Source organism: Ruditapes philippinarum, unplaced genomic scaffold, assembly GCF_026571515.1.
Source record: "Ruditapes philippinarum isolate M1 unplaced genomic scaffold, ASM2657151v2 ctg5346_1_1_1_1, whole genome shotgun sequence".
NCBI lineage: Eukaryota > Metazoa > Mollusca > Bivalvia > Venerida > Veneridae > Ruditapes > Ruditapes philippinarum.
The window spans coordinates 13964-39312 of NW_026852265.1; the positions used below are offsets into that span (position 1 = coordinate 13964).

Consider the following 25349-nt stretch of genomic DNA (forward strand, 5'->3'; position numbering starts at 1 on the left):
CATCTTCATATAATAATGATGAGGAACAGTGAAGACAATGGCCAGATGGCGTGGATCAATAGAATCAGTTGCCGCCTATAGTCAGAGGGTGTATGACATCTTGATAGGCTAAATAAGTAGTTGAAAAAATGATTGACAAACTTCCAGTCAAGAAATAAAAACAAGTAATGAATATGAATATCATTTTGTTTCGTTCTATTAAATAAAATTATTTCATACAGAAATTTAATGGAGAAACATTGTGTTGCAAGGGCGATTTAGCTTGTAGCTTTATGAGCTTAAAATCGATAAGTATATTGTCATATACCATTAAAAACATCCATCGTCACGGTGGTACTATTTTTTGTTCAGAGCAGAGTGAAAAGAGTATTTACACACATACGAGTAAGTTTCCTTTTTTAAATTTCATGATGAGCAGTGTGGCTTTGGAAACGATTATTTTTTAATATTTCAAAACTGTGTATTATCAGGATGAATTCGGATACATTATTTTCTGTGCTTCTTTATTTGAGAATTACAAGGATAAATATTAGGCATTATGTAATATTATATTTTTCGACGTCAAACAGAAATGTTAGAGTAGGGATACTAGGGATTTTCCGTGAATAATGCAACTTCACAAGTTACATATGTTATATTTATAACCATGTATAGAGGTACAAATGTATGTTGTCATCATTTTTGTGTGAACGTGTATGCTTTCGCTTACTAGTAAAGTGTATGTATATAGCGACCGAAAGTAAGAATATTTGCACTTAGCTGAAAAAATGGCTGAGAACCCTGAATGTAAACCGATTTAAACTGGTTTTAAGCGTAAAACATATTTTTATAGATGTATTTCAACAAGTTCTAGTTTCGTATGGAATACTCGGTGGGTGGAACGGTTCAAAGCTAGTCTGAAACGTTTGAAGACAAAACAAAAAAGAGCGTCAAACTAAAAACTTGCTATAATTAAAACTTGATAAAACTATAATTACTTGCAACGGCGACCAACAAATGTCTTCTTCACGTCAACGCAACTTCTTCTAAAACCAAAGATGTAACTGTTTCCTGAAGACTATATATGTAACGGTGCTTGGTTAGCCGCTATATATGACTTGATCTTGCACCTTTTAATAATTTCTCATCTTTTAATAATTTCTTATATTTTAATAATTTCGCTCGGACCAGCTGTATTAATGTGTCAGAATAAACGTGTATTTCACTATGAAATATGATTTAAATCTTAAATAACACGATCAGAAATGCGTTAGATTATAAGGGAATTCCATTTCATGTCATATCATCTAGAAATGGTCATGAAATCTAAACTTTTGAAATAAAATTGCATTACTGTCGGAACACCCGTCGTAAAATGTTCAATGTGAGAAATATAGTTATACATGTATATATTTAACTTGAACTATTACAATTTTTATTATCATTGCAGGCTTTGTTAACTATAAAATATTTTTTGAATTTACATCAATTGACCTGGAAAAATGGAAGGAGATGCATTAACTCACGTTTATCAACAACGGAATGAGCAGCGGGTAATGTTTTCATTTGTTTGGGAATTAAATTGTTAAAATTCTAAAACGATTTCACAGGATGCTTCAAACAAATGAGTATTAAGTCCAAACTATGACGAAATAATACGTTATTTATATTAAAAGAACGGTCGTTTTCAATTAATCTCTTTTACTTTACCTGTAATGCTCGCAGAAATGTTTTTCACAAAAATATTTTTTTATGAAAATATGTATTGCATACCAGGAAAATTACAAGAGCTACGTTAGATAAATATTTACCATTGGAATCTGAAAATATTTGCCAGGAGCAGGGTGAATGTTTATTACTCAAATATTGTAAATAGTACGAAAAAAACCGAACCTTGTGCAGGCTACAGTTTATGCAAATGTTCATTACTTGTTCTTAACATCTATAACACAACATATATGACACTTTCCTCATAAATTATTTGCAGTTTGTTTGACATATTTTAATGTGAAACTTCTGTTCTGGTCCATGTAGAGTTATATCGTACAAACTGTTGTCGATGTGAAGGTATATTAGTGGTCCTTACCATTGTTAGTGTTCAGAAAATGTAATTATATCATTATAACAATATGTATTAAAAAAGCCTTCTATGTCCGTTAAACAAACTGCATTCTGAACGATTCTAAGAGAAGTAGATTGTCACAAGAAGACATGCAATAAACAACAGGCAATAAATATTTCTTTCCATTGTGACTCATAGACGTGTGCCATCTCAAACGCCCAAATTGGATGATTAGGGGTGTGAGAGATTTATGACTTTATCATGAACAGACTCAATCAAACCAAGTCTGCATTAATTTTCACATTGTTAATACTTGTTTGTTGTTGTTGTTGTTTTTTTTTGTTGTTGTTGTTGTTGTTGTTTAGGCACTCCTTTTCGAGATATAAATAAGAATCAAAAGTCTTACACTTTAGATTCTGGTTATGAAAAAATATTCTATTTGTTTTTATTATCTGATTATTTACCTCAAAGCCCAGTGACATGTACCCTGCTTCTACCGAAAATGAGGAACGCACTGTCAAGCAACGAAAGTACAGATCTACTCGCCAAAAGGTTGTTGAAACTGGAGCTCTTGTTGCGTCTTGGATTGTCAGGGTAGGTATAAATCAGATTTAAAATGATCTGTAACAGTAAAGCATAGAAACAAAACAGCACTTGCTTTTTTCAAGAACGACAAAGAGATATTATAGAAGAGTTTGTTTCGTGTTTCCATCAAAATTTCTTGAAAACTTTATCATAATCTCTTATAATTGATTAAACTGTAAATATGTTGTATAGATTTGAAAAAGAAAATCATCCCAGTACATAATTGCAATTTTTCTCCATTATGTATCGGCCCAATGTAGCTCGGGTATAGCGGGGGCATATGAGCCGAATTCCTTTTTTATCTTCTGATTCAGTACTGTAGTTTGGTTTCGTACTGCATTGCCTGAAGATGTCCAAATAGCGGGTTTGCCGTGACGATAATTGGTTGTTGTATCAACACAAAGGTTTTCTTGACATGAACATTAATTAATGTCTATCTTACAAAGGTTTCGATGTGTATGTTGTTGTATTAGTGACTTTTGTTTCTTACAGGGACATTATAGTCAAGTCAAGTCAAGTCAAATAGTTTATTAGTGTCTCTTCATACGTACAACATGATATAAAACTGTAGTTTAAAACATAATAAAATACGTATGCCTTTCAATACAGAAATATAAGAGACAAATCAATCTATACATTACTTAAAACGTTATATAACATCTATTTTAAAAGACCAAGTATTGAAATAATGACTTGGCCTAAAATATTGTTAACTATATTTATACAATGTTGTTAATAATGTTAAGTTTAAATGTATATGGATCATGAGGAAACTGTGTGTCCATCTGATACTAGTCTAGTAATATGTATCCAATAAATTTTACACTACTAACAAGTGTGTCACACACACACAAAAAAAAATAGTTATTGACAATAAATTGATCCATTGTTAACTGTTATCTGAAATATCAGCATTAAGTGAAGTTATTTTAGAAACAATTATCCAAACCCCAATGCTTCAAAATGATACTGATAGTATATATCCACAATTTCAAGTTCTTTATAATTGTGTGCCTGGACTAAAAAAAAGAAAAAAAATGAATACTATTTCCTCATTTCTTTTCCATATAAGAATGTAGTAATATATGTACAGTCACTTAAATTTGAATAATGTTTTATTTTTACTCGTATAGGTTTTATCTTTCTAATGATACGAAATAATTTTATTCACATGATTTTATAGTTTAAGAATCTATTGTTATTCAGTGTAATTTTACGGGTTTAAGGAAGAGAACATTTTAAGGATTTTTACTGTAAAGCAATAATACCAGAAACACTTTAAGTATTTTAGAACAAGATTAGCAATAGTTTCTTATTTTAGCAATTTTAAATTGTAATATGCATATGAATATGGAATGAGAAGAGAGGTAACTCTGTAAGTGACATTGGACATTCTTGCAGAGTTGCCTCCCTTCCTTTAGATTAAAATTTTATAGTCTCTTGTACTTCTGATAAGAATGGCCGTACATAAATAACTTTTACTTTGTAAAATTATGTCATTGAATTGTTTTATGTTGTTATGTATGGATGAGACTCAAATAAAGAATATATATATAATTATATATACAGGGTATGTATTGTGAGGTCTCTGGGCCCACTTTGATTGACCTAAAGCACAGATTTAAAGCCGGGTATGAGGAATTAGCGGTGGCGCTGTCTGCAGGAGGTGCCGGGACGATCCCAGGATGTATCTTGGGTGGCATTCTTGTAGACAAGTTCGGTGCGTACTGTCATTTGATGATTGCAGTCACTCTAGATATTGCAGCAATTTGTGTGGTTTTGATGCCATGGGTTCCAGCGCTACTGTACCTCTGGACACTTTGTTTTATATCTGGTCTCGTTGAGACCATTCACAACACAGGTAAAATTTTGAATATAGTTACTCTTATTACTTTAGTAACACTTAAACTCGGAAAACAAATATTTATATTTTATTGATGACATTTTAATGAATTATGTCAAAGAAACATGGAGAAAACATGATATTCTAAATATAAAGTAAACATATCACATGATTGTATTTAATTTGAATCGTTATATTTTGTTATTGAAATAAAAGTATTGCTTTGTTCTTCATGTTAAACCAATCAGCGGGTACTCGAATAAATCTTAACATTTGGAAAGACAAGTCAGCTTCCCCAATTATATTGATGCATCTTGGATATGGAATTGGATCATTTTTAGCTCCATTGTACTCAAATCCCTTCCTAGGAGTTAAAATATACAATACATCGATCACGAATGATACCTCCTACGGTAATGTTACTATCGAAGTTACATCGAATTATTCTGATTTCAAAGAGGAAATGTCTTATTTGGAAAATTCGAGAGTTGAGTACGCTTTTGCTATTTCTGGAATTGCCGCAGCTTGTCTATCAATAGTTTTTTATATTTTACAAGTAGTGCAAAGCAAAGCCCTCAAACAAATCCAGAATGAGACAGCTTCAAAAAAATCCAACGGTTTTATTGAAAATGACAATACAATTGAGGTAAATGAAGAGAGCAATAAATCTTACCTAAATGTTTTAAGAAAATATGACTGGCGTAATAAATTAAGGGGGCTGTTACAAATGTTCAATCCGGCTGCATGTGCGAAAGGAAGATTTTGGTACGGATCAAGCATATTGTTTGTAGTATTTTTTTACTTTGGGAACGCTGGAGGTGGACAAGGATTTACTTCGAAGTTTATTCGTTCCTTTTCCATTGACCAGCTTCACTTCACAAATACCGACGCATCATTATTGAATACAAGTTTTTGGATCAGCTTTTCCGCCGGTCGCTTCATTTTCTTTATCATAGCCAGAATGATGTCAGTGAAACTCCTTCTTCTCTTGGAGACGTCTACCCTTATGGTCTTTGCGATTTTTCTGGCAATCTTTGGATGTGACAACTCAACTGCATTATGGGTCCTTACTCAAGTTGTTGCATTCTGTATTGGTCCGCTTTGGCCAACTGGTATTGCATGGACTGACTACCATATTGAGCTTACTGGAATGGCAATGGCTCTTCAAATGGTTGGCTGTGCATTTGGCTACATGCTCCATATGCGTTTAATAGGATATTTGTATGATTCTTTTGGGCCACATACGTACGTTTTACATGTTGCTGGTAGTGCAATTCTTGGTTTTATTTTAGCCGTTGTCTTAGCGATTATTGGCGCAAAGCACGGGAATAGGTTTGTCCCTGAAAACATATCTGACACGGATGGAAGAAATGACATCGATTTTTCAGAGGAGAAGGAAAACGAAAAAAGTTTTACAAAAACAGATGTCACTATGTTATAGTTATAATTTTCTTTTGAATAAGATTATAATAATCTTTTCGACTATATGTATATTTGTGTTTTTTAAACTGTATGGGTGGTGGAAGACATAAATAGTATTTACGTTTCGAATTGGCCCAGCCTACAAATGTAGGTGAGGTGTATAAAGGTGAGCATGCCCACTAGAGAAATTCAGAAGGATAATGGTTAATAATTGTAGTAATATTGATTAGCGTCAATAAATTACCTTGTAAACCATAATTATCTACCTGATTCATTTTATGCTGTTAGACTATCGTTCTTTAGAATGTGGAGGTATTTGAAATAAGCCATGTAAAATAACAAGTATATACTGTTAACTTGAATATATCGGATATATTTTCATTCTATGTGAATAAACAATTATGTATGTCCAGATATAAATATATTAGTATTAAACAAAAATTTAAATTGAGGGTAAGAAAATACAAATCATTTATGTGAATATGTTGGCGGGTGATTATGGCACTGGCCTCTGTACATTTAATTGTCATAAGGGAGTATAATGCTGCCTTACAGAAGGTCATTAGTTCTACTTGCCCCTACCAATATGCATGTAGATATTTTCTAAGAAACTTTTATATAACTTAAAATGTTTTGATTCAACTAAACACGTGATAATGGTAAAAAATCCTTGATTAAGTGTCAAAACTGGCTACATTTTCTTTGGCCACAAAGTCTTTACTAATTTATCTGAAACGATTTGCATTATGATTTTTCAAAAACAAGTATATGCGATTTTGTCATTTAGGCTGCATATTCGATAACTTGTAAACAAGTAAAACTAAATACGAGGTTAGAAATTTGTTATTATAATAAAATAACAAGAGTAACACGATGCCTTTAGTCTAACCAAACCTACGGAAGCCCATTGAGGCCATTTTGAGTTAGAAGTTAGAACTTAGATGTTAGATCTTAGAACTTAGATCTTAGAACTTAGGTCTTAGCTCTTAGAACTAAGAGGTTCCGTAAAGGCGGGAAAACGCCATATTGACTGCAAGATAGACATGAAGATGTATGTGAGGTAAACTTGTAATTATATTACTTTAATTATATTTTTTTGTTTTTAAAAATTGCAGAGATATAGCTATTACGTTAAAAGATAAGGTGCTTTTATATGTATAATTTTAAAAAGCGTGGTAAAAACAACAAATTTCAAAAGGAGACAAAAGGAGGCTTCTTAGCCCATTGTAGCTATTATACCCAAAACATTGCAACAAAAAACACATACGACGAGGGACACAAGCGTCAAAACTGATATATATTGCCTGTCTTAGAGTGTAATTCACCACCTTTTGAACAGAATTAAAAATTTTGTAAACTGTCAGTTTTGTTGGTTTCGTAATGTGTACAAAAATAATTTGATTATTTTTCCTATTGCAGAATCTTCTTTATTCCTTTCAGGACAACAAAAATGGTGTCTACATGGGCATGGATGTTTGGCATTGGCTGTTATAACACCAAGTATCTAGTGTTGTGATCATGGATTTAGCTGTCATTCTCAGGGGCACACTTAACAATTTTAGAGAACTGATTACAAATTACTTATTCATAGTTTATTTTACAAGGCTAACAATCTTGTCCGACGCAAAAACACGTACATCCTATAAGGACGAAGTAAGGGACCCCATTATTGAAGGAATCCTGAGGAGTGTCAAGTGTTTAGGTTTCGATCGATGTTGCACAAATTAGAGCCTGACTACCAGTTGCAATGTCTATGGATTCTGTATGAGGCTAATGCCACAAATCGATCCCGAAGGAACTAATGAACACAAAGCCACAAATCATCTCGGCGAAGATATGTGTCATCTAAATTGTTACGAAAAGTTAAAGCCATATGGATTTCTGCATCCAGGGAGCGATCGACGGGTACAGTCGACGACCCATTTTATGTCTCGAAGTATCAAACAGTAACAACTCCCGCAATGATAGCGTCATACTTCATTGAAAACATTAAACAAAGGCATTTTACAGAAATGTTTATCAAAGTTCTTAGTTCATCGTTCTGGTTTAATTTTCAAGTTCATGTGCATGTATGTTTTGCATATAACTGAAGGATTAAGAAAACGCTATAATTTTTTCAAATCTTTTAACAAAAACTTATAGAAATAAGTATTTTGTTAACTCTGTATTTTTTATGCTTTATTTCATCTGAACCATGCTTACAAGAACAACCATCGTACACTTAACAGCTTGGTTTGGAGGCTCTTCAATATAAGAGAAATTTGTTGGAACTAGATTTTATTGAATTTTACCTTAACTTTAGCATTTCTTGACATTTTGTCTCATGGTATTCCTGAGATCAAAGGAACATCTTTTTCCTATGAATAGTTGTTGTAGACCTACAGATATAATTGATCTTTACCATAAATATTATTGTAAAAGAGCTGAAGTATTAACTATTTCTTGAGTGTGCACGCACTGCACCGGTGTATGCCATTGACAAGTTCTTGTGATATTCTTGTTGGTGATAAGATTGTGGATATTCTTTTTTGTAATTAATGAGATAAGTGTCTTGTATCATGTTTTGCAGTTTACTGTAACTTGAATAAAGTTTAATGTTTGAGAACGGAGTTATCTTTCCTTCTTTTAGCTCTTTCAAAACCGATTTTTTAAGTTCTAATAACTAAGTTCTAATGTATAAGTTCTAATAACTAAGTTTTAATCACTAAGTTCTAAATCACTAAGTTTCTAATCACTAAGTTCTAATCACTAAGTTCTAATCACTAAGTTCTAATGTCTAAGTTCTAATGTCTAAGTTCTAAGAACTAAGTTCTAATGCCTAAGTTCTAATATATTTGACCACGTTAAGGCCACTTTGGAGGTCCTTCACTGACGCGGCCCTTTGTACTTTGATTTTGCCTGACCGCATTGTTATACCTGTTGGCCCGCACATTTAAACATGCGTTGTAACAAGTGCAAGTGCAGATGAATCGCGTGACATCAGTTGATATGGTTCTTCTGATGCTGATGCTTATTTGATAAAAAGGCCGACACAAAGAAATCCACACCCCCCCCCCACAAAAAAAAAAAAAAAAAAAAAATCAATAAATGTACTGCATATTAAACAAAAATACTTTTGCAATCTGTAATTTGCCTTGTCACTGAAATTTAAGGGAACATGCAACTATAGCCACAATAATGGCATGACGTTTTTTTATAAAATCGCTATTAGTTCTTTCATAATCATTTGCACGCTTTACATCTAGTATTATAACTAGTTATGCAACAATTGCTTGATAAGCCATCATTCAGTACCCTGCCAATATGACGACCATATACTTTCTTTGTAATATTATATTGTGCCTATTCAGTAATGCCTCCAATTTGTAGTCAAGAGCAGGTCACACCATCAATCATTTGTGCAGAACACCTTAGGAAATTATATCAAATGGCATTTTTTCAATACTATATATTAAGACAAATCCTTGTATTTTAATATACTTATATATCATGGTAACCCCATCAGTATCAAACCGCTGATGATTTCATCAAATATTTAAACAGGAGTGCAATTAAGGCAATGGTTAACTTTAATTTAAGTGGTCCTTGTGATCTTGACCTTGTAGAAATGGATACACGGAAGCATTGAACCGCTGATGCAAAGTGTACATACTTGTAATTTTAACTGTAGAATAAACACCACAATTTGATAGGAAAACCATTTATTGAAGCTTTGACTTCACCAGACGTTCCTCATTAACAGTTATCTTGAAACAGTTCAATAGGTTTTCAACAACATTCCTGTCATCATTTAGCACAAAGTATATTATTAGGACACACTGAAATCACATAAATCTGATGTTAAAATTACAATAAATCATTAACAATATAATCAATATAATAATCAAAAAATAATATAATCTATAATTAATAATTATGAATGCCAACACGAAACCCAATTGCATGTTCATTGTAAGTCAATTGTAAAAATGTTCCACAATCATCTGTAAAAAATTCAAGGTACGTTTAATGGCTATCAAAAAACTTTTCGTTATTCGGCGACAACACTCGACAAGTTTCTCGGTTTTAATGAGGCCCTTTAATAAAAAGTTTTGGCATATCTTTATGTCTTCTTGATCAACACGATGATCACAGTTATGCCCACCATAGATTCCAGGTACAAAATACATTATATCAGGTCTTCCGTAAAGTATTTCAATATTCTTTTGGATTTCGCTTGTCATGTAGAGTTCTGCTTGGATCAAGTCCATAATAAGACATTCCATATGTACACGATTTGTTATATCGAAACTTTGAAATCAATAAGATCCTTGAAAAATGATATCCGCCAGTGCAACCTTGTTTACGAAGTAATCCTTGCCAGGATTCTAAACGCTGATTTCTACAACTTTTTCCATGCATAAAACTGTTCAACCTTGCTACTCGTTATGTGCCGTTAAAGCTGGAATAAAGGTTGAAGCAATGCTAGCGTTGAATTTTCAATCATCATGCGTATTATGACGCTATCACTGCCGGCGAGTTGTCGCTGTTTGATCATATGATGGGTGGAATGTACAGATCGCTCCGAGGATGCACAATCAACATGGCTTTAACTTGTCGTAACCATTTACATGTCACACAAAGTTAATCAGTTCTAGCCCTTCTGAGAATGACAGCTAAATCTTTTATTACAACACTTGTTAGTGGTGTAAAAACAAACAGCCAAAGTCCAAACCTCCACGCTAATTTAGAGTCCCATTTTAATAATCAGGAAAAGGGATAAAGAAGATTCTGCAATAGAAAAAATAATCAAATTATTTTAATAAACATAAGAAAATCAACATTTTTTAATTATTATAAAACTGTTAGTTACACAATTTTAAATACTTTTTCAAATATGATAATTTGAGTTACAGGCAACGGATATATCAGTTTTAAAGCTTGTGTCCCTCATCGAAGATTTTTTTTTTGGTAGCCAGGTTCGGCTAAAATAGCTAGAACTGGTTAAAAATAGCTACTTACGGAGTCAATTTGTCCCAGCTTGTTGAAGATAGCTTGGTCGACCTTTGTCTCCTATTGAAATTGGTTGTTTTTACCTGGTCCTTATATATAAGATATAATCACCTAATCTTTTAACGTTCTAGCTATATCTCTGCAATTCTTTAAATAAAAAAATAGAAAAATAAAGAAATATATCAAAAAGTTTATCTCACATCTTCTTATCTATCTTGCAGTTAATATGGCGTTTTCCCGCCTATACGGAACATCTAAGTTCTAAGGGCTAAGACCTAAGGCTCTAAGATCTAACATCTAAGTTCTAACTTCTAACTCAAAACGGCCTCAATGGGCTTCCGTACAAACCCGAAAAAGCAGATTTCGAACTTAAATAGGCGTGTAGAGAAAAAAATTTTCTTTAGAATGTGCTGTTTATTTATCTGGCTCAGGGCTCAGTACGACACATGTTTCATGTGTTGGTGTCGTTTTGTACGATTATATTGTAGTACAGATTAAAGGAGCGCTACTGAGGTAAAATAAAACATAAAAATGAAATTCATACATAGATCAAGAGAAGCATTTAGGATGGAGAAATCTGAAGAGTATGATAAAGAAATATACCTAGAAATATATTGAATCTCGAATTTTTTGTGCTACTCTCAGCCCGATTTAAGTGAAATGGTTCCATATATATTAGTCTGGTTAATAATACACCAGTCGTACCTGAAAGCTTTAGATACTCTTAGAGTTGGGGAAATGATCTAAAAATTTGCACAGAAGTTGTTAATCGATACTCTTAGAGTTGGGGAAATGATCTAAAAATTTGCACAGAAGTTGTTAATCTAGACCTTCACTAAATGATACACAAATCTCGGAAAAATATTTGAGCCGTGCCATGACAAAACCAACATAATGGGTTTGCGACCATCATGGATCCAGACCAGTGAATCATTCATGCATCCGCGCAGTCTGATCAGGATCCATGCTGTTCGCTATCAGTTTCTCTACTTGTTATAGGGTTGGTAAGCGAACAGCATGGATCCTGATCAGACTGCGCGGATGCATGCTGGTCGTAAACTCATTATGTTGGTTTTGTCGTGACGCGGCTCATTTCTAGACTCGTCATGTCAGAAATTCTCGAGTCCTTTAATTGAACATTCTGATCATTAAATACTTTGAACTTACTTCGGTGTTTTATTTGAAAGATTTGTAACACCACAAATATTTGAACATACCGATTTCTTCTGATTCTTCAAAGTTAAAACTAGCCATATCAAATTTCTTTTTGAAAAAATGACACACGGTTTCTCACTAACATGCCTCATAGAGTGAGGAAAATATCATCGAACAAAATTACCATTAATCACTTGTGACATCCTAGGATACAAGCATGCAAAATCATTCATGTATATCTTTAATGTTCTCTAAATATAGCACGCTAAGCAACACTACCTAATTCGCGGATGACGCCGTTTTATTTGCACATACGTCTATGTCACTCCAATCTATGCTAAATGATTTACAAGTATATTGTCAAACTTGGGGACTTAAAGTTAATACTAATAAAACAAAAATTATGATTTTTGAAAAAGGCAGACATACAAGTTACAATTTCGTATATAATGACATAGTTCTGGAAAACGTAATTTTTTTTTAAATATCTTGGGATTAATTTTTTTAAAAATGGTCATTGGAGCAATTAGCTAAACATGCTTCGTTTCCATTGCATAATTTATTTACAGTCATCAATAAATTAGAATTATCTATTGGAGACAAATTTCAACTTTTTGATAGTATGGTAGGTTCAGTTTTAAAATATGGTGCTGAAGTTTATGGATATCTATAGAAATGATCCATTGTAAATTCCTCAGAAAAATCTTATGTGTTAAGAAAGCAACAAACTTGGATGGTCTTTATGGCGAAACCGGTAGACATCCAATGCGAATACATCGTAATTTATAATGTTAAAATATTGGACAAAATTAATTAGTTTACAAAATGACTGTCTGCTTAAACGTATGTATAATGTCTTTAAAATTTGATGCAGAAAACGGTCTTTCTTATGGTGGTAACAACTGGCATGCCAAATTAAACAGATTTTAAATGATATAGGAATGTCGAACATATGGATTAATCAAAGAACATATAACAATAAATTTTCAACAAGTTAAAATAGAATATTGGACATTTACAAGCAAGATGGTATAGTAATATAAGAAATTCTAGTAGACTATCGTCATACAGCATCTATAAACGCTCACTCGAAACTGAAAGACTATCTTAATAAAGTTAACATAAACAAATTTCGAATATCACTTACAAAATTTAGATTGTCATCCCATAACCTAGCAATAGAAACGGGTCGATACGAAAACGTAGCGCGAGAAAACAGACTATGTACGAATTGCAATTTAAACGTGATAGAAAATGAATTCCATTTTTTGCTAGTTTGCCCCAAATACTATAGTTTACGTCGCAAATATTTGAAACCATACTATTGTCGTTGGCCATCAATTCATAAATTTTGAAAAAACTAATGTCTACAACAAATACCAAATGTTGAATAACCTGTCAAAATTTTTGTATTTTTCATTTAAAGAAAGAACTGACAACATTTAGTATATTTTTGTCTTTGTCATATATATTTTTTTGTATTTTTCACATGAAAAAAGGACAACAGTTATTACTTTACTTGTCAAATTTTTCGTATTTCTCATTTAAAGAAAGAGTTGACAACAATTAGTAGGTTAAATTTATTCAGTTGTCAATTTTTTTTTGTATTTTTCATCTTAAAAAAAACTGACAACAGTTAGTATCTTGTCAAATTTTTGTATTTTCCATTATAAGAAAGAAATGACAACAGTTAGCATCTTAAATTTATTCAAGTTTTGTAGCACCAAATACAACATTTCAACTTTGTCAAGGTCTTTATATTATCAATGATGTTCTTCTATTGTAAGATAACAGGAACTTAAATTTATTCAAATTTTGTAGCAACAAGAACTTTCTCTGTAAAACATTATGGTATTTATATTGTATATCATGTTCTTACATTACATGATTGTTTACTGTATTGGCTATAAATGTATATTGTCGTTTTATGCCAAATAAAGAATATGTTATGTTATGTTATGTTAATTTGCAATAAATGAAATAAATGTCCGTGACAATAATATGACACATTTTTTATGAACAAATGTTGCACATTCACATTCTTTTACTATGTTTTTTATGAAGTGTATAGTTGTGAACAGAAAACAACTTCATCATGTTATGTTGTTTTGACGAAGGCATTGTCTAAATAAAATAATTAAATAACAATGTTTTTTTTTTCTTTTTCTTTTGTTTAAGAATCATTTTAATACATTTGATTATTACTACATAGGAATAGCTACGACGAAATATGTTTTTGGTTTAGACTTTTTTTGTCAAATAATAAACAAGCACACATGTTTAAAGGATTTTTAATGAACTTGTTTTCAAACATGAACAGTAACAATTAAACTTCATAATTGTAACGAAAATTTCATAAAACAGTTACTTAAGTGTCACATTTAAAATTGATATTTAAAATGTTAAACAATAGCAAACAGCGGTTTTCTAGTTATGTACAAATCAGGATTCAACTTGTCTATGATATATTTAAAGAGTAACGCACATTGAACAATTTAGACTTTTTCTATGTGTTAAAAAAGTAACATACTTTATAACTAGAGTCACTACATCGGTATATTTTAACAAATACAGCTTTTATGGTGCATAATTAATACATTTCAAGTGTAATGGATATTTCGCTCTCAATTTCAATTAAACGATATTATAAGATACTTAAACATATTGCTTTTAGCGAAATCTAACGGGATTTTGTTTTCAAAAACGGAAATTTAGTTCGGAAAACATGTAGTTTACTTTTCTGGCATCTAACACAATAACAACTTCTGCATTTGAGTTATTGTCCAAGGTTGTTGATTCTTTCCTGAATTGTTTGATGTTTTCGCTAACGTCAGCAAGTTTACATGTTTTCATATGGTTTTCAAAATAGGTCTGGGCAGATTTCATTGCGACCTTATAAAACTTAAACATTCTGCCATATTTGCCTGTTGGATTTGTTTGGGGCATTTGGCAAAGAATGTCTTCTTTCTTAATCCGCACTTATTAATAATTTGTGTACTGTAACAGAACTTGACTAAGTTGAGGGTAATCAATTTTATTTTGATATATGTTTCTCAAATCAAAAATATTTGTTAACGATATATCATTATTTTTATTAGTTTATTATAATTTTGTGTGTAAAATTTCAGAAAAAGGGGGATTCATCGAAAGCAAACGATAATAGTAGTAATAATGTACATGTACAATAACTATAGATCCCACAATGACAAGTTCGAAATATATCCAACAAATAATGACCTTTCCGGACAAATTGTGTACAGTTAAATAATTCGACAAAAGTAGATTCATTTATATCATATCATAACGTTATTTACATATCTACACATGACAAGCATTAGAATGTCAGTATTTAAATCTTCCATATACGACTGTCATGCATTACTTAATTTTGTTTGTTTTTTTGACCTAGAGTTTGTTAATGTATTTAAGTCTACTTTATATGTAAATAAGCAAACCATGTATTATACATTTAATTAAAACCGACAAACTATAAGAGGATCATGTCGTACAGTACAAGGAAAATAAATTATCGCCAGTGTCTCAAAAGCGTCACATGATTTTTACTTTTTGACGATTTTTACGAGGATGGATAATATGAAATGCAATATGGCCAATATATTAAACAATAGAATAAAGTTTTCTATTTCAACCCTTCGGAATAACCTCCTGCTACAGAAATACAAAGTTTTAGACGTTTAATTTTTAAGGTCGTTTGTTACTAACAGAATAATTATTCTGGAGAAAAAACGGGAGCCAATGATCTAAAATGTTGCACTCAAGTTATTTGTATACACCTAAGTATATCAAATGGAACATTAATCTTTTACAAAAAATAATTCCAGTCCCATCAGTTAAAATCCTCAGTCTCTCGTTGTTCTCGAAAATAAAAATCAGGTACTGTATCTCCTTTATGTGCAAGTGCGTTGAGATGCAGACAATACAGACCTTTTTCTACCGGTCTAAGGATGAACTGTATTGAATTTTAATTATATAGACAACAGTTCCGCGGGTATTGAGAAAAAAAACGTGCATAACCTTTCTATCACTTGTCAATCGCTTGGCAACGCATAATCGACGAACATTTTTGGTCAATCAAATCATATTGTTACACTTGAGATCTGGTGTAAATTAGTGAAACCAGCTTCCATCACTAGGCACAATATTTGAAAAACGGCCAACGGCCATTGTCATATTAAGGAAATATATATAGTGATATTCGAGCGCTCCTTCTTCTGGTCAGATGTAAGTAAATGAGGTATCCATCTGGCAGTTATTCGCCTTATTTTTAAAAGATTCCTTAGAAACCGACGAGTTGACCTTTCTGATATCCCTGCGATAAAGGCTATCTGGGTAAATTAAAGTCTTGAAATACCCGTGTATTTTTACGAAATAATTTTACTTTCAAAACCTATTTGATTGTAACCACTTATATCTGGTATAATTATGATGCATGGCAGAGCCAAGTCTAAACAATTGAATAAATTTGACGTTTTATAATTGTCTTAATTACTGCTGAGATCGGATGCTTTAAAAGGACTCCACTGACGATTTTTGACATGACAGGGCTTTCGAAATTTAATGTTGATGAAGATCTAAACCAGTAACTGGCCATGGTGTGCAAAATTTCAGATCTTTTGCTCACTTCGTTTTTTCCAGAATAATTATTGTAATTATGAAAAGTGAGCCAAAATTGAATGCGTTGCAACGCTTTTCACTCAAATCTGGCTAGGAACTGCACAAAAATAGAACAGCACAAAATACTATTTTCAATTGATTTCTGAGAATATTTTTACTAATCTTTTGAATATCTTTCTATTTTAAGAATCCCTACTGATCTATGAAAGAAATTTAAATTTCATTTTTTGGAGTTTTTTTTGACCTCAGTGGAGTTCCTTTAATTAAATATGTCATACATAAAATATGCTAATTTCATGCAGATTACAATATAGATAATTACTTTGTTTTTAGTGTGATACACTAAATGAATGGATTAAGAATACAATAAACCTGAGCTGCATTAAATGTTCGTGTGTTAATATTTTGTTTGCCATACACACGAAAAAATGAAAGTTGCAGAATTAACTGATGATAAAGATATTGGACAAACATACCGTGATGGCAAATTGCGAAAAGTTATAGAAACGGGCGCGCTTGTTGTTTCATGGATAGTTATGGTATGCATTTATATCATTTTGATTTAGCTTGAAATATCATTTATTAATTAGTTTACTTTTTTCGTGATCTTTTTTATTTAGCTTGAAATATCATTTATTAATTAGTTTACTTTTTTCATGATCTTTTTGATTTAGCTTGAAATATCATTTATTAATTAGTTTACTTTTTTCGTGATCTTTTTTATTTAGCTTGAAATATCATTTATTAATTAGTTTACTTTTTCATGATCTTTTTGATTTAGCTTGAAATATCATTTATTAATTAGTTTACTTTTTTCATGATCTTTTTTATTTAGCTTGAAATATCATTTATTAATTACAGTAAAAACCCTCAATTAAGACCACCATCGGGACTGGACCAAAGTGGTCATAATTACGGGGTGGTCTTAATTGTGGATATTGTTATCATTGCTTACACACGTTATGACTAGGGCCTATTTTAGTCATTTTGTATGAACAAACAATATGTATCTTAACCTGCAAATACAATATGAAAGTATGTTATAATGTTACATCTGATGAGAAGAAAACATATTTCTGAAGAAATTTTTTAATATCAAATTTTCTTTGCTCTGATTTCAATATTAATTATGTATGATACATAATTCATATATCATGTGAGACATTATTTCTTCACAAAATAAATGTGCATTAAGCAACATTAAACCACTCTGAAATTAACTTTCTCACCTTTTTCATGAAATATCCCATAAATAACAGTTTTTGACACCTTGTGTAATCAAGGGTCATGCCTAAGAGCAATCAAGCAGATAATAATAACATAACAACACATCTAAGATCTAGGAAGGTGTTTATTTTAATATCAGTGGTCTCAATAGTGAGGTCAAATAAAGAACAAAATAATGAATTGGGACTGAATTTGGTGGTCTTAAAAGTGGATAAGTGAGGTGGTCTTAATTCTGGATCATGTAACCATTGACATAAAGAACAGAAAATTCCGTTCTTTTAAAAACTGGTCTTAAAAGCGGGGTGGTCTTAATTCCGAGGTGGTCTTTAGTAGGGATTCTACTGTAGTTTACTTTTTCATGATCTTTTTGATTTAGCTTGAAATATCATTTATTAATTAGTTTACTTTTTTCATGATCTTTTTTATTTAGTTTGATAATTCATTTATTAACTGGTTTACTTTTTTTCATGATCTTTTTGATTTAGCTTGAAATATCATTTATTTATTAGTTTACTTTTTCATGATCTTTTTGATTTAGCTTGAAATATCATTTATTAATTAGTTTACCTTTTCATGATCTTTTTGATTTAGCTTGAATTATCATTTATTAATCAATTTACTTTTTCATGATCTTTTTTTAGCTTGAAATATCATTTATTATTACATGATCTAAAAATAGCTTCAATCTCATTGGTCCAAACTGAAGTCAACAGAACTTTTTATAAAATCATATTCACTGGGGGTAGTATCATATGAACTGGCTAAATTGGATTTTCCAAGTCTAAAAATAGATTGAGACTCATATTCAATGACCATTCACCGTAGACTGCTAATTAAAAAATAATTGTTGCGTTTTGTTCTTTATGGCATATTTCTCGATTGAAATATCATTACTTTACTGTTATAATTAAAGGCTAAACCGCATCGATGAGTATAAACTTGAATTACTTTCGTATGCGCAGCGTTCGCGTAGTCGTTGCACGCCTAACACGTGCGTCTTTTTTCCCGCGCTTCAACGAGGCAAAATTTGTACATGTATATAAGGTTGTACTTTTTCGTGATTTTTTTTTTTTAATTCTGAGGCCTATTCATATAATAAAACAATTATTGTCTATTAATTTGTTTACTTTTTTCATGATATTTTTGATTTAGCTTGAAATATCATTAATTTATTAGTTTCCTTTTTTCATGGTCTTTTTGATTTAGCTTGAAATATCATTTATCAATTAGTTTACTTTTTCATGATTTTATTTTCGTATGCAATTCTCATACGGTACTACTTTTATAATTTTCAAATGCACATGTAATGTAAACGTTTTCTGACTAAATAGAAATGATTGATATAGTAAGTAAATGTTCAGCATTTATAATCATATTGATATACATGTACATTATATGTGCTTTGTCATTTTTAAAGATACATCATGCTCAAATTTTATATTTGAAAATATTGAAAATTGCTACACTGTCTCTTTGTAAATATAAAATTAACATGTTATAAATTCACAAAAGTAGCTATGCTATGTTTTAATCTCAATATGAATTATAGTGTCATTAAAAAAATCTGGCAAGTTTTTTTTAAAGAAAGGACCTACTTGACCTGTGATAGTTCATGCAGCTTCTCATACATAGTTTTAAATTGTTTAATTCAAATCCATATTCAATTAGACATCCATAGATTTCAATAAATTTCTGAGATAAAATTATTTTACTCAAAGATGAGCAAAGTATATGTTTAACAAGTATTATCATCATTATTTTATGTAACATTTTCGCAAATGTATGCAATATATAATGTTAGGTTGGTAAATAGAAATTACAATTAATACAATATAATTATTTATTCTGCTATTTCTATCTATTTTTCTTATATTTTTACATTTAGAACTTTTAATCATGTATTTAATCACAGGGGATGTACGCTGAAGTTTCTGGACCAAATTTAATTGATTTAAAGTATAGATTTAACACGGGGTATGAGGAATTAGCGTCTGCATTATCAGCAAGAGGGGCAGGCTCATTTCCTGGCTGCATTGTTGGAGGTTTATTGGTTGATAAATTGGGAGGATGGAGTCATTTAACGGTCGCAGTCACTCTTGATGTTGCTGCTGTTGCTGTGATTCTAATACCATGGGTTCCAACTGTAGACTATATTTGGATTCTTTGTTTTATTAGTGGTTTCGTGCAGTCCATTCATAATTCAGGTAAAGTACGTTTGTTGAATTATTTCATGAAAGATAAAGGTCCATGTGAAGCCATACTAAGACTTAAATGCATTCAATAAATTTGTTAACAGAACAATCTACCACAACTATTTTAACGAGGGAACGGTACATATTTATACAATAGGTCATTTTATATAAAAATGTTAAATGAATATATATTTCTAAATAGGGCAGGGAAACCTTTTTTGTAATTTAACAAAAGGCTCATTATGGCCAGAAAATGCTTATATCTTTATATCTCAAAATATTTTTTAATTTTGATATATTATTATACAGTTATAGTGAATAAGTATTTTCATGGAAGTCAAAATACTTCTTTCATTTTGCTACTTTTACTACACATTATTTCACATTTATCACTTCATTGTTTTAGGTAACAAGCGTCAAACATTCTCTAAAACCGTTATTTAAACATTATAAAATTCATGTTTACCCTTTCTAAAGAAGTAAACATTTATTTGTTTTTGAAGCATAATTTGCCTTTAAACATGTTCAATTTATTAATAAACTTTGAACAAATAGAATAAATAGACATATGTGACCGAGGATGTTTCGTAAAAGTAATAAGCAAAGGTCACATTTCAGTATAGTGCATACTCACAACATGTCATTTTTTTCCACATATTTCAGCGGGAACACTTATAGCTTTAAACATTTGGAAGGACAAATCGGCATCGCCATTGATACTGATACATCTTGGCTACGGAATAGGGTCTTTCTTTATGCCATTATTGTCTGATCCTTTTCTTGGAACGATGATCCCATTCTCCTCAAATAACACTATTCCATCCAATGGCACCGGTAAACTTAGAAACCTCAATGTTTCTGTCATTGAACCATCATCAGATTCTACGGACAAATATTACATTGAAAATTCAAGAATTGAATATCCATTTGCCATGTCTGGTATTGCAACAGCAAGCCTGTCGATAATATTCTTCGCATTTCAAATAATTGAAAATAAATATACCAAACATGGAATGGACAATCATGCAGCAAAAGGGGAAATGGCAATTCCAAATAGTGAATTGCCAAGTACAGATAATGATAATGGTTCCAAGTCAAAGAAAGTAAATTCAGAGATCAATAGCGAAATGAAAAGATCAAAATGGGAAAAAATAAAACAACTAATTCAATTGATAAACCCGGCATCTTGCGCGAATGGAAGATTTTGGTATGGATTCAGTATAATCTTTCTGATGTTTTTTTATTTTGGAAATGCCGGTGGTGGACAATTTATTGTCTCTAACTTTGTTAGAAGCTACTCTATTGATCAGCTTCAATTTTCTTCGGAGAATGGAACTTTGATAAATACAAGCTACTGGATAAGCTTTTCCATAGGCCGCTTCTTATTCTTTATCTTTGCAAAATGGATGTCTGTAAAGATTCTTATTTTTGTTGAAGCATTTGGTGCTACTTTATCCGCTGTACTGATGGCTATATTTGCAGATGAAAGTTCAATTGCACTATGGGTACTTATCCAACCAATTGCATTCTTTTGGGGTCCAGTGTGGCCAACAGGTGTTGCTTGGACAGACTATCATATGGTGCTAACTGGTATGGGGATGACTTCTCAGATGCTTGGAGCAGCTTTAGGGGGAATGTTTCATATGCGTTTAATTGGCTATCTTTACGACAATATCGGTCCAAAGACATACTTATATCATGCTGCTGGGAGTGCGGCCTTTGGATTGATTTTAGCAATAGCTTTGAACGCTATTGGGGCGAGACATGGAAACCGGTTTGCAACAGAAGTTGAAGAATGTGTTGACGAACAAAATGAAACGGATAAAAATTCAAACGACTTAGACGGCAAAATGTCAACCAGGCTCTAGAGTAACTGACTATTGATTGAATACCAGTGCTATAGGCTCTGTTAACAACAATTTGCTTTCCTGATAAACATACTTTATCAAATTAAATTTGAGTCGACTTTTAAGCGGAACATCTCTTTGAATATCTTTTTTTCTTTTAAGTCTCAAATAAATGACGGTTTGACATTTATTGATAAACATTTTAGATGAAAGACCTGTAAGAAGTTGTATTGTTCTAAATGTGACATTAATAGTTTAAATATGCAAGAGGATGTACACTATTTTAAATTTCTTTAAAAGAGCTACGACAAACAAACTTCAAAAGCTAAACTGGAAACTTACCAACTAACGATCAGAAGAAAGGGTGATCCCATTTATGCATTAATCAAAATAAACTTGCAGACTTGGTTTGACTAAGTTTGTACTAAGACATTGTTGCGCCATCTATCTTATTACATGTTCTGTAATCAATGGTTTGGACTATCTCTTGTAATAACAGGGGTAAATTTGATTTTCTGGTCCACATTTGACGTATTCGCAAAGAAGTGTATCAACTTAATAGCAAAGAAAAGCATTTACTTCTCTATATCCTTCTTTGAGTAAGATAAAAAAGTATCATTTGGAAGTGTTGTTCCACTGAAATTTCTTGATTAAATATATAGAAATGCTAAGGTAAGGATAACATTTCTCTAGGGAAACATTCTTGGTTATTATAATATTAAATTGTATTTATGTCAGCCTTTGTATCGCCTGTTGTTCATGGTAAGCATGACAACAGGTATATCCACAGAGCGTATCAGATAATCCAAGGGTATCAACCTATAATAAAGAAACTACAAGAGCTGTTAGTAGGACAGCGCGCTAGACTATTCTCGGTCAAGAGCCTGGGTAATGTATGGCTAAGGATAGTGACCTTCTATTATGCTCTCAAATAAGTGTGTGAAGTTTCAACGCATTCCCCTCAGTAGTTTTGGAGATACCAACTTGCATGCAAAAACTGAACCAAAATTTGACATAGGTGGTTATATCAGCTCTCACTCTTCTTTATTATGCAACTTATAACATTTTAGACAGCTCTAACTATTCTCCTTGGGATATACTTAACATTTTACATGTATCCCTTATTTTATATGGAATAAATAAACATCAGTAAATAAAGCTTTAATGAACGCAATGAAAAAGAACTTAAGAATTTAATAAATTTTTAAGTTATTTATTGCACTAGCATGTTCAAAATGACATCACATGTATAAAGGAATTAGGATATGTATGGAAAATTCACAAACAATGCATATAAAGCTTCAATGACTGACAACTGCTTTCAAAAATACATTATCTACACTGCAATAAGACATTAATATAATTTGATAAGTCTCAACAATTATAAATGTAAATGTCTACAGTATTAAATCTGGAAATCCATGGTAATAAAAATTGAGATAAAAAAACACTATGTTAACATCTAAGATAATATGGGAAAATATAAAACAAATACTATCAGAAACAGCAGTTGACTATTCTCAGACCTTGACAGAGGATTGAGTAAAGGGCTATAAATACATTATTAAAGGTACATAATAATGTCAAAGTTAATAGTGCTTATAAAAATGAAAAGTAATAAGTGAAAAACATAAATTTGATTGACATTGTTCGCAAAAGACAATATGTAAGTATCAATATATATTCTACACTTGATCTATCATCCCTGAGATAGTAAGAAAATCGTTGTCAAGACAATGTATAGTACAAAAATTCTTTCGAAATTATTACAGTTTTATTTTATTAATTAATAATCATTATTATTACATGTGTATCAGGTATTAATAAAGAAATATATCTGTGTACTTTATAAAACTTAAGAAAAATAAAGGTTTGACAAAGACTGTTTAAAAGTGATCATTATCCTTAATAAGCAATTAACACAGGTGTATCATAAGTTAATAGCAACAACATACTCTTCTCTATGATTTTAATAAAGTACAGTTAATGCAGAAAATGGCAGCCATAGTAAATAAGCCATATTCATATAAAAACATGATTCATAACAAACTAACTTAAACTAGAAATGTGTGTGGAGGACATTTATGCCGCAACTTCATTTGCCTTTCACAGTGGCATATTTACATACTTATACTTATCTCATAAAGGTCAAGACGCCTATTAATCAGTAATTTATACAGTTAACAATTACAACTAATATGTTATAATAACTCAGTGATTTTTACAGTGATTTTAACACATTTTGGTCATATCTTGGCTGTTGACCTACCTAGAAAGATTTTCTGGCTAACTAACCTGTTATTACAAATTTTTGGCAAAGGACTGACTACTAATTCAACATTGTTTTTAAATCACTGGTGAGAGATGCATGACCATTAGACAAAATGTCTTTGATCACTTGTCAGCGAGAAATGTAGCCTTGCAATGGCTTGAACCCAAGAACCACTGGATTACAAATTCTATGCCCTCACTATTTAGCTAAGCATTGACAGGATTTTAGAGATTGTCACCTTGCCTAGACTGTATGTGACCATGTATTAATGACCTCAAAATCAATTGGTGTCATCTTCTGGCAATGTGCAATGTCTCTATCAAGTTTCATAAACCATGGCTTATTCCTTTCATACACTGACAATACTGAATACAGATCAGCACAGTAAGCTTCCACTACATAAATAACAGCATTAAAATCGGACGAATAAAAGTGGATCAATATCAAAAGGTTCCCTTTACCATATCATTATTGATAATAGTAAAAGATTGTGAAAGTACTTGGCATGAAAAATAAAATCTAAAAGCTAAACTTTAAAAAAAGCATATTATAAACTAAAATAGGAAGTATTATAGCAAATATTTTAGGAACTCCACAGGTCTTATAGCCTAAAAATCATAAAATTTGAAATTCTTCCATTAATCAACTGGTGCACTTAAAATGGAAAACTATGCCATAGATAATATATAAATATACTCGGTATTTAATTGACAATCGCTTTTATGCAAATATGGGCTGATCTGAGTGAAAAGGTTTTTAATTTAAGGTAAATTTGCTCAATAAAATTGATAATGAATGTGAAGCGGAGTGAGCAAATATTCAGAAATTTTGCACACAAGTTCTTGGTCAAGATCTACATCCTGTTATACAAAAATCTTGAAAAATATTTTCCATCCCTTCATGTCAAAAAACTCGAGTAGAGTCCCTTTAACTAAAAACCTTACAGATAAAAAGTAATTTCTTGTATCAAACAAAACAAACAATTTCATTCAACAAACGAAATGCAAATGAACAGAAAAAAAGTCACAGTGACGTATTTTTTCAAAAACTACATTAATAGTTTCATGAACAATCAATCAAAATTATCTACATGTAATTAAAGTCAAATATCAACACCATGTATATAAAAAACAAGTTC

At 31.3% G+C, this 25349-nt stretch overlaps 2 protein-coding genes across 2 annotated transcripts; both read left to right on the forward strand.

Annotated features, from left to right (window-relative positions):
- The first annotated feature begins 1428 nt into the window (after positions 1-1428).
- LOC132754933 (sodium-dependent glucose transporter 1-like) lies at positions 1429-6161 on the forward strand. Its single transcript, XM_060745689.1, has 4 exons — positions 1429-1532; positions 2513-2635; positions 4196-4487; positions 4718-6161. The coding sequence occupies exons 1-4, from the start codon at positions 1482-1484 to the stop codon at positions 5908-5910; spliced, it is 1659 nt and encodes a 552-aa protein (XP_060601672.1). The 5' UTR covers positions 1429-1481; the 3' UTR covers positions 5911-6161.
- A 10846-nt stretch (positions 6162-17007) lies between these two features.
- On the forward strand, positions 17008-22644 carry LOC132754943 (sodium-dependent glucose transporter 1-like). The gene is made up of 3 exons (XM_060745699.1): positions 17008-17212; positions 19813-20104; positions 20756-22644. The coding sequence occupies exons 1-3, from the start codon at positions 17102-17104 to the stop codon at positions 21958-21960; spliced, it is 1608 nt and encodes a 535-aa protein (XP_060601682.1). The 5' UTR covers positions 17008-17101; the 3' UTR covers positions 21961-22644.
- The last annotated feature ends 2705 nt before the right edge of the window (positions 22645-25349 follow it).